Source organism: Dendroctonus ponderosae, unplaced genomic scaffold (genome assembly GCF_020466585.1).
Source record: "Dendroctonus ponderosae isolate FM_Combo_2020 unplaced genomic scaffold, Dpon_F_20191213v2 Dpon_F_20191213_8, whole genome shotgun sequence".
NCBI classification, from domain to species: domain Eukaryota; kingdom Metazoa; phylum Arthropoda; class Insecta; order Coleoptera; family Curculionidae; genus Dendroctonus; species Dendroctonus ponderosae.
This window is the reverse complement of record NW_026019016.1, coordinates 2,487,182-2,497,317: the sequence shown is the minus strand read 5'-3', so window position 1 is coordinate 2,497,317 and position 10,136 is coordinate 2,487,182. Positions and strand designations below refer to the sequence as shown.

The 10,136-nt window shown below is 34.1% G+C and overlaps 2 protein-coding genes and 1 long non-coding RNA gene across 8 annotated transcripts in view; 1 reads left to right on the top strand and 2 right to left on the bottom strand.

The window, feature by feature from the left end:
- LOC109544875 (sphingomyelin phosphodiesterase) overlaps positions 1-7,578 on the top strand; it is a 16,347-nt gene extending 8,769 nt beyond the window's left edge. For 3 of the 6 annotated variants that reach the window (XM_019915287.2, XM_048669030.1, XM_019915286.2), the window contains exons 3-16: positions 147-319; positions 408-558; positions 1,821-1,991; positions 2,166-2,293; positions 3,018-3,166; positions 3,253-3,331; positions 3,458-3,630; positions 3,831-4,025; positions 4,138-4,238; positions 4,300-4,452; positions 5,455-5,564; positions 5,926-6,110; positions 6,239-6,421; positions 7,059-7,578. In XM_019915287.2, coding sequence (XP_019770846.1) covers positions 147-319; positions 408-558; positions 1,821-1,991; positions 2,166-2,293; positions 3,018-3,166; positions 3,253-3,331; positions 3,458-3,630; positions 3,831-4,025; positions 4,138-4,238; positions 4,300-4,452; positions 5,455-5,564; positions 5,926-6,110; positions 6,239-6,421; positions 7,059-7,128 — 2,021 coding nt within the window. In that variant the 3' untranslated portion in view covers positions 7,129-7,578. Of the gene's footprint in view, positions 1-146; positions 324-407; positions 559-1,820; positions 1,992-2,165; positions 2,294-3,017; positions 3,167-3,252; positions 3,332-3,457; positions 3,631-3,830; positions 4,026-4,137; positions 4,239-4,299; positions 4,453-5,454; positions 5,565-5,925; positions 6,111-6,238; positions 6,595-7,058 lie in introns of those variants that run through there. The other 3 variants (XM_048669031.1, XR_007282112.1, XM_019915289.2) reach the window with 3 other exon arrangements.
- Positions 6,491-7,091, bottom strand: LOC125505348. The gene is made up of 2 exons (XR_007282113.1): positions 7,003-7,091; positions 6,491-6,923 (listed from the first exon to the last, which is right to left on the bottom strand). It is a non-coding gene; the product is annotated as an uncharacterized LOC125505348 (long non-coding RNA).
- Positions 7,579-8,297: 719 nt separating the features above from the next.
- The window catches only part of LOC109544926 (unconventional myosin-Vc), a 4,031-nt gene continuing 2,192 nt past the window's right edge, over positions 8,298-10,136 (bottom strand). The window contains exons 3-5 of the mRNA XM_019915352.2: positions 9,726-9,994; positions 8,810-9,040; positions 8,298-8,583 (exon numbers count right to left, since the gene is read on the bottom strand). Of these exons, the coding sequence (XP_019770911.2) occupies positions 8,352-8,583; positions 8,810-9,040; positions 9,726-9,994 (732 nt within the window). The 3' untranslated portion in view covers positions 8,298-8,351. The remainder of the gene's footprint in view (positions 8,584-8,809; positions 9,041-9,725; positions 9,995-10,136) is intronic.

The window sequence follows — 10,136 nt, the reverse complement described above, 5'->3', positions numbered from 1 at the left end:
TTCCATTACTTAATACTGTTGAATGTTTATTCCATAGCTACCTGCTTCATTCCTATTAGGAAATCCTTGATGAACTCAACTTTTGAATAATTTAAATTTCTGCATGCATTTATATCATTGTATATATTTTTAAAAATATATTTTAGCGACTCCGGTAGGATATACGATTACGGCAGAAAACGACGAAACTGTGGTACTGGCGCAGACAGAAGAAGAGTTCAGAGATGATTGGAATTACAAATTACAACAAAGCAACATACCATTATTAACCGCCCTAATAAAAAATCACACTTTACCACCGACGGCTGATGGCAGTACTGTAAGTAGGTATTCCCTTTATGAAAGTCACTCCCAAACGAAGCTTTTTTGCTGAACTTTTTAATTTTATTAAACTTTTTTTGTTGCAGGGCAGACTCTTGTGGGGCCTGGATCAAGATAAGTCGTCCCACTTACCGCCTTTCGTGGACAAAGCATTGAAACTGTTAAATTTAAAGCAGGTCGCCTTTGAAATTGAGAATTCTGTCATGTCTAAAGTATCATGCACGGCTTGTCGGGCAGGTAAGTTATGTCTTATTTATGCAGTCTTATAAATAAATAAATATAAAACTCCCATTTCAAGAAAATCACGGCCTTTCTTTTCATCTTCACGGTAAAAGCGGTGAGAGAACATAGACTTTTTGCGTTTTGTTCTCGATATTTGATTAAGCAAATCCCAAAACCGCTCAAGTTCTGAGCAATTTTTCCATTTTGATCCAAAGGAAGCTAAAATCGACACAGTTTTATGGTTCTGTGGCCCAGGATCTGGTGCTCGAAAATAGAAAACCGACGTTCTTTAAGCGAACTTAATTTAACAAAATGAAAAATTTCATGCAAACATATTTAAATACGAAAAATTTGTTAACTTAACAAAATTATTAACCAAGGTTTGTTCTACTATAAAGTGGCCGGCTCGGTTTAATACAAGAAAATTACGCCAGTATTTGAAGAATTTGTTGGGATTTGCGTTGGCAGAAATTTCTTAACATTCCTACCGTGCTTAATCACTTAAGACAGCGGCACTACAAGCAAGTCGCTGGTTTCAGTGCCAATCAAGAGTTTGCAGCCCTATTGGAAATGATGGTTTATCAATTCAACTTTCCATTTTTCAAACATCGATTGCTACATTTTCAAATCGTACATAAACTTCATATAATCTTAAAGCATCATCCGTAAAGGGATGTAAACCCAAATTCGCGAATATAGTAAAAATTGAACATTTCAAGTGAACCCAGAATATCTATTACCTTCAGTATTCCTATAAAGAAACGCGATTTAATCTAATTTTTAGTGGATGGCCTTCGCTGTAAATTCAGTGGGTTCTCTTCATTTGATGTCTTTGCTTTCTGAAGATACAAAACTCTAGTCGTTTTTGTCGGAAACGTCTGACCGTTTCTTAATTTAATACGAGAACACTTTTAAATGGTCTTCAAACCAGAATATTCTGGTATAACCTTGAATGCGAAAATTACCTTTTAAGCTTTTGTTAGTTTGCAAAGCAGCACTCCGATAAACCATGATTTTTGTATGCAAGAAATACTCGTGCTTAAGTTATACCAAAACCTACTCTACATGCCAAATACATAAAATTCACCGTTTATATTCAAGACAAGAAAATATCGTAAATTATTGCCATTTTTAGATCTTGGAAAAATTGTTGTTGTTCGTAAAGGTTGTGTTCCCGAGCATATGTTTATGAAGCAAAACTTTCTACTGGCATTAAAGTCGGTATATTCAGGGAACACCCTGTGTATGGATCCATAAACCGACATTTTTTACTTTAGGTGCTGGTTTGCTTCAACATTACACCAAAACGGGAAAATCTGAGAAGGAAATAAAAAAGACCATTTACCAATTTTGTGTCAATCTAAAAATCCAATCCTCGAGAGTGTGTGAAGGAATAACCGAGCTATTCGCTGGTGAAGTGATCTACGTTCTGGGAAAAGTGAATATTGGTAAGCAAACACAAAAAAGCAGCTAAACCTAGACTAGACTTCCTTAAAAAATCACCAAAAGTTTGTTTCAAATTTATATTTGTGTGACTATCCTTTAGAACTGATTCTGATTATGTTATGTGCGGCGAAAACACAATTTAAACATTCGCTAAATAGAATTTTCGGTCTTTTCAGGACCAGATGAAATTTGCAGTTTTGTAATTGGAGATGCTTGTGGCGATGTCTACAATCCATACCATGAGTGGGAAGTGGTTTTTCCACCAGTTCCAAAACCTCCAGTTGTTGAACCAAACGTTCCAGAAGTAAGTGTGTAAATAAGATTTATACTGAAAAAAATACTTCTGCAAAACACATTTTCAACAGTTTAAAACAGTTTTTGAACAAAGAATTTGATGCAAAAGGACCTCAAAGAGACCATGACGCATGAAAACAAAGTGGGTAAAATACCCAACTCACTTTAAATGTCCAACTCTTGTTACTTAAAGTAAATTAATATATTTTTGATACAGGGTTCCGAAAATTCGTTAGAATAAAAAGGTATTTCAGAAATTAATTTTATTAGAAGAATTATTAAAAGAAATTAGTTTTAATGAATACCACAGACTAATTACAGGCTAAAATAACTCAAAAATTACGATTTTCCTAAGAATTGACTTTCCACTTCAAGCGTTTTCATTGAATTCAAAATGAACCAGTATCTGCAGCGGTTATTTTTAGCTCCTAGTAAGGCAATTATTAGAGTTTCTTAACACTTTAAATAGACATTTTTTAATCTTCAATATTAAGAGTATTTTGTTTGCCTGTGTCAGGATGATTTTATTTATACGCGTATACACTTTGTAAACTTATATTTATTCTTGTTAAGGCAGTTCTTAAACCAATATATTTTACGTATCTTTTTTACGCACCGTAGATATTTAGATACTACTCTTTGAGCGGGCCAAAATTGGCAATTTTTGCGACTTCCGAACTTTCATATTTGCTATTAGTACAACTAAAGCATTGTAAATTTGTTCTTGTTTATAGGCAAATGCCCCAACTTTCAAAGTTTTGCACATATCGGACACCCATTACGATCCTTATTATATGGAAGGTGCAAACGCAGACTGTTCAGAGCCTCTTTGCTGCAGATTAACCAACGGACAAGCTCTAACAAAAGAATCTGCGGCTGGCAAGTATGTTATTTTTTAATCACATTTATAACGAAAACATTTTTTTTAAAACTGTCTGGCTAATTAATGCAAGTAAATTTGTGCTTCAGATGGGGTGATTATAGGAAGTGTGATACTCCCAAAATTACCGTCGACAACATGTTGCAACACATACAAGATACTCACCCTGTAAGTGATATTTTGTGCTCGATATTTAAGAAATTGAATGGACATACAGGAAAATGCTTCCCAGATTGATCTTTTCAAATGTTGCTCTTTAAATCAGAATTGCTTTCTAACATTTTATTGTTGAAGGATATAGATTACATTATGTGGACGGGAGATTTGCCACCTCACGACATATGGAATCAGACAAAGGACGAAAATATCAAAATTCTAAAAGAAACGGTCAAGCAAATGTCGATTATGTTCCCAGGCATACCGATATTTCCAGCTTTAGGCAATCATGAAGCTGCTCCTGTAAACAGGTAATGCAATTGCAATTTTTTTTTTAATACTTTCGATAGAGGAACGAAGCTGGAAACAGGACTAAGTCGGCACATTTCCAATCCATAATTGACGAAAAATCTGCCACTAGATTTCTTGCATTTAATTTAATCAAACTATCCTCGCAGCACTTGCGTTGAGCTTTTGGAGCAATTATAACAGATGATTTTTTAATTTGTAGCTTTCCTCCACCTTTTGTAAGCAATCCCGATAGTTCCATCGCTTGGCTCTATGATGAACTTGATGCTCAATGGCGCAAATGGTTACCGAGCTCCGTGAGCAATACAGTCCGAAGAGGAGCGTTTTACTCAGTATTAGTCAGGCCTGGATTTAGGCTCATTTCACTGAACATGAATTATTGCAATAACAAGAACTGGTGAGCCCACATCTAATTATAGCGTTGTAACTTTAATGCCAGTTGTATTTTATTAAACATTTTTGTATATTTATTATCGTATTAGTAAAAAATTGATTTTTTGTGTGTGTAGGTGGCTACTTCTAAACAGTACCGATCCAGCTACTGAGCTGCAGTGGTTTATTTATGAGCTACAATCGGCTGAATTCAATGGCGAAAAAGTGCATGTGATTGGTGAGCTGAAATAGTCGATTTGTGTCTGAAGACTCGATAATGTTAAATTGTTCCTCTTCAGGCCATATTCCACCAGGTCACTCAGATTGTTTAAAAGTTTGGTCCAGAAATTATTATGCCATTATTAGTCGCTACGAATCCACAATTATTTCACAATTTTTTGGACACACTCACTATGATGAATTTGAAGTGTTTTACGATCATACAGATTTAGGTAAGTAAATGGATCGATGTATGTGTGCACACACTGAGTAAAATTCAATGAAACTTTCTTGTATTGTATGGGTATATAATATAGTAATAACATAAATCATTTATGAAGAATTTGCCCATCTGCTTGTATTAAACTCTGCAAACCGCGCGTATAAGTCGATTTTATTTAATTGATGCATATTTTTGTGCGAATCATTTTCTGCGATATGGTAGTTCATACTTAAACGCGCATAATTATAACGAAAATTAGTTGCGCTTACATAAACTGCATTTTTACGACGCGATTAAAACCTGAAACACAAAAAACTTACTGAAAAACTTGGAAAAATTATGCATGAAATTGCATTATTTTATCTCTACATTTAATTGTTTTATACTTTGTTTACATTTAATGATGCGATATTTGTGCTCCCGTATCATAAATGTGAGTATTTTAACAATGAAAGCATAGCCAAAAAGTGACAAAAATTTCGTGTGGAATTACACTGTTTGCAGCGTTGATAATATCAAAAATGTTTTATTAAAATGTGGAAAATTTTGATTTTTAATCGCTTAATAATTGTTGATAATTTCCACAAAGATTTGTTTGTCATCTATAATTCTACACATCTGGAGGGATAAATCTGTTGCACCAGTTTTAAGCACCAGCGTTTTTTAAGAGAGTACTTTTCAAATGCAAATAAACTATTTTCTTCTTCGCTTTGTTTCCTATTTTCACCAATTCTGTTCGCTTACAATTTTATCACCTTGACTTGAAGGCTAAAGACAAAAATGTGGGCGTCTTATAGTTGCAGTAGAAAAACTGTCTAATTTTTCAAACTGATGGCTGTGTTTATTTTCCTTAAACTCTCAAAAAGACGCGCTTAAGGGCACAAGTTTATATAAACTGTATTATTTGTCCAAGTTTTCCACAGCTTCTGCTTTAAGTAGCTAGAAATCAGCAGCTAATTTCGTTCTAATTACTCCGTTTATATCAAGTAAAGTTTTTTTTTGTCTCTTTTAGCCAGACCGATAAATGTCGCTTATGTTGGCCCGTCAGTATCTCCTTACTACGATCTGAATCCAGGGTACCGCATTTACTACGTGGATGGAGATCATGACAAAACAACTCGGGTAAGTAATTTACGGTTTTTAAATTTCTCATATTTTATAAGAATCCTGCCATTCAAAAGCCTGTTAAAGAGCGAATTTATTGAAAACCTTACCTAAACTTGTATGCAAAATTTAAGTTGAATGCACGTTTTGTCAATTTGCTTTCAATCATGCGAAAAACCGACGTTATTTCGAACAATTCTTAAATCTAATCTTGCATATGTGGAATATTTGGTTTGAGAAATTAATAACGAGAAAAATACCCTTTGGGCAATAGAGGGAAAGACATAAATAAATCCAATTGAATACTTTGAAATATATTGAAATGTTATTAAAAAGCCGATTTACTTTGAGGTTTTACGGTTTTAATTGTCGATTCTAGGCAGTTGTTGATCATGAAACCTGGACTATGAATCTAAAGGAGGCAAACATCTACGGATACCCGATTTGGTTTCAGTTGTACAGTGCGAGACAATCGTTCGGGATGGACTCTTTAAGACCTCGAGATTGGGATGATTTTGTAGAACGAATGACCAACGACCCCAAATTATTTGAGTTGTTTTACAAGTAAGTGATATGAATAAAATGTATCAATCATATGAAACAATTCACACTTTAATAACGCACCAGAATAATCCAATTTTAAAATATAATTGATAATTTTCTTCAGCTGACCAGCAAGCTTTATCTTTCAGGTATTATTTCAAAGCTAGTCCGGTAAGACCAATGTGCGATATGGAATGCAAGAAGAAAATTCTATGCGATTTACATTCGGGACGTTCTCACGACCGCAAGAATTTATGCCAATCTATTGAATCGCGAATAGATTCAACATCCACCACATGGAGAGATTGGTTCTACAACACCATTTCTGTCTCGTACGTATACATCGAATCTTAAGCGTTCTTAAAATTCGAACGGTTCTGGTGAAATTAACCAACGGAAACTTTATCGCTTTTGTAAATATATTTTCCACTAATAACTTTTTATTATAGTCTGGTGTAGGAATCCAGGACGTTTTTGTCCAACACATTTGGCATTGGCGTTTAAGGTATGTATAATATACAGATTTTCCTATCATTTGTTGTCGACCTTAAATATTATGCTTGCTACTTATTAACTACCTATTCATATTAATTTAGTGCCGATATTAACAAATGCGCGGACATATTTATTTTATTATACCGAATGAAGAAATTTAAGAAGATGATAATTTGATTAAACTAATCTTCCTTTCCTCACTGCAGCTAATTTACTTTATTCGCCTAAGTCTCGATGATCCACTTCCAAATTCACCTAAAAAGTCCTGTTCCAACAACTTACTCTGTCTTCGATCTGTTTAATATTACTGCTAATCAACTTCCAATTTTCCATTGCTTGCTTAAAACACACAATGCACTTTTAACTCTTCTTTAATACGTTAAACTACCCAATTAGTTATGTTTTAATCAAAACTTACCTTAGGTCACACAGGGGATTTAAATAAAATATAAAACTAATTATAACTTTTTTTAGTGTTTCAGTTATAATGTCGATACCAAGACTGACAATGCAGGTGCCAAAATACGTCCTGGGCTTAGGGTAGTAACAAATCAAATTTATAGAGAGAGTTCAAATATTTTTAAATGTGAGAGATCCGAAAATTAGCTTATTAAACTGCAGCCAGTCAATAGAAAATCAAGCTAAGGCTTAAATACCAATTAGTCCAGCAATGTTTATTACATTTTAGTTAAAAGTGTTAAATGTACATCGGCGATAAACATTGAAAACAATGTAGCATAAGAAAGGAAATGTAAATGTGTATAAATTCAAATGGGAAAAATTTCAATTGCTAATACTTTAAAAGCCTTCACGTAGAATAATTTGTAGTCGCATCCTGAGGCAAGTTTAGACTAACTGCAGATGCGAACACGTTAATGCAACAGGCTGTGTTATTGAAATCAAAATAGGATAAGAATTTGGCTTAAAGACATAATTTATTACAATGTAACGCAATTTAATACTTTTGTACATATACGCAATTATTTATATAAAATTTGGTTTTATTTAGTGAGAACTAAAACCTTAAACTCCTTTTCTTGCCATACTAACAATTGCATTCATATTTGTTTACAAATGTTATTATTTGTTGTTACATTACTTCTTTTAAACCTCGTCAGTGAAAATTGACTAAAGACAATTTTTCAAAAAAAACTGAAATAGGTGAACGAAATCAATTCATTTAAAAGTTTTTATTGAGAAGAGTAAAAGCTCCAAAATTTGAAATCAATTTCAGCTATTAGCCAAACCTCGACTAATTTTAATTGTTTTCGACATCCTCTAACAGATGCTACAAAGTGTTACTGAAATGTATGCCTATTTGCATAATGTATTATTTCAATTATATTGTAAGCAACCTGGGAAAACGGAGCAAACACGGCGAGAGCGGCAACACTGGTAGGCGGGACACACCCAGGACGGGAGTGGCAACATCGGGGCTACTTCATGGCTGGGACAGGAAACGGCGCGGCGGTACTTCCGGGCAACAACACAGAACATCTCTGGGGGGATATTCTGTGGGGAACACAACTGGCGGCGTTGCCAAGGGTTTATTTTTTATTGATTTGATGGTGACGGTGCAAGGCGTTCATTAAAATTATTGAATTTTCCATCGATCTGCACTGGATGGAGAACTAAATGGCTCTTTTATGGTTTAAAAACCGAAAATATCGCTTGGGAAATCATGGCCATACATAAATATGTAAAAAAAATCAATTTCTGAACTGAAAGAATGTAATAATTGTGTAGAATTCCAACTTTTGCAATCTTTTAATCAACAAAATGATGCCCAATGCATTCTTGGTACCAAAAATCGGCGTAATACGGCGGAATATTGCACTCATTTACAATTTGTTTCAGTACCAAAACGAAGTCTTGGTCGCTAATGTTCTTCGATTTGTCTTCGGTTCGCTGTATATTTGTTTCACGTTTAATGTAGTGTCCTTCAGAAAGAAGACTTTTTTGGTAACCGGCTTCTTGACATTTCATAGACAAATTAAACCTAGAAAAATTACGAGATTCTTTAAAAACTTTTTATAACACAGCATAAATTAATTTTTTTTTCGTTGGTTCTATTATTTAATGCAATACATTTTTTGGCGTAAAAATAGGAAAAATTTGAGGATATGAAATAATTTTATAGTCATTGAATTATAAGTGCTAAAACCACTCCCAGGGACTGTGGTTTAAAACGCTTGGCAATTTAGATTTTAAATTTTTACACTTACGGTGGCCTCATGTCAGCAATGCATTTTCCCATATCGTTGTCTTTAATATCACGACTTTTATCTCTAAGCTTCAGAAGGTCCTCTTGATATTGCATTCTCTTATCAGTGAAGATATACGTACATTTTTTGTTAAGTTCGGACTCTCGATGTTTATAATACAACTTCCTCATTTTCTTCATGTACTCTGACCAGGGTAGGTTTTTGATAATTTTTTCAATTTCCATTAACTCGCTAAATCAATTGAAGCAAAAATAGATTAATTTATGTAGGGGAGGTTTACATGACCTCATTGCGACATGATCTGTTTTATAAACGCCAAAGAAGATAAATTGTTAAACGGAACTATCGGTAAAGCTTCGCTTCGATTAGTGGCAATAAAAAAATTCAAAAATTCGAGTCCCGCCTTCATTTATATTCTCTCCCAAGGTTTTGGCGGTGACGCGATAATTGTCGCTTTTTTCTATTACTTGTCCACCGAGGGAAACGTAAATTTAATGTTTTATATGTTTTTGATCAAATTTACAATTCCCGGAAGTATGGAAGAATATAAAAAATTATGGGTTGATTTCTTGGCAAGTGTTGCCACTTTCGGTGAAATTTCCCACGTTATCGTTTAAATTTACCCTAAAAAAAATAATTATTTAATTAAATTAGCTTATTCCTATTATTTTAAAATCTAGGATGTACGGTCCATCTTGCATATTGCAAGAGCTCGTATTTTGAATATTAACATTCTTGCAGAAGGTATTACTAGCTAGAATTTATGACGGTATTCACAGGGTATCATACATAAGCATCTTTAATGGGCGTTTTTTCCTAACTTCACCTGCATATTTCAGCTTTCAGCTGAAAATTTGTCAACAACGCAACTTGAAACACTAACTGGAAAATGTGTAGAAAGTATTTGGTCGCGTACCTGCTACCCTGTAAAACCCCTTGATGTATTTGGGTGCTGAGCAAATGATGGCGGTCAAACATCAGCTCCATAATGCGCTGAATGAGGTCCTTTCTTTTGCCAAGCGGTACACCCCCAAGTGACAAATCTTCCACAATCGTTGGCCTTTCGGTGTCTTTATTTTCATTACTTGATTTGCTATCCAAACTACTATCATCCATGTTTTTAGCTAGATGCTCCGACATTTTTCTTGCTTGCATTATTTTTTTTATGTCGATTTCTTGGCGTACCTTTTAAAATAGCGTTGTTTAGAAGTAGCAGCGTTTTTGAGCATTTAAAATACAGTTGAGTCCGGATATAACGAACTTGAAAAATGAACTAAAACTGGTTCGTTATATCCGGAGTTCGCTATAAGCGAATAATAATACAAAA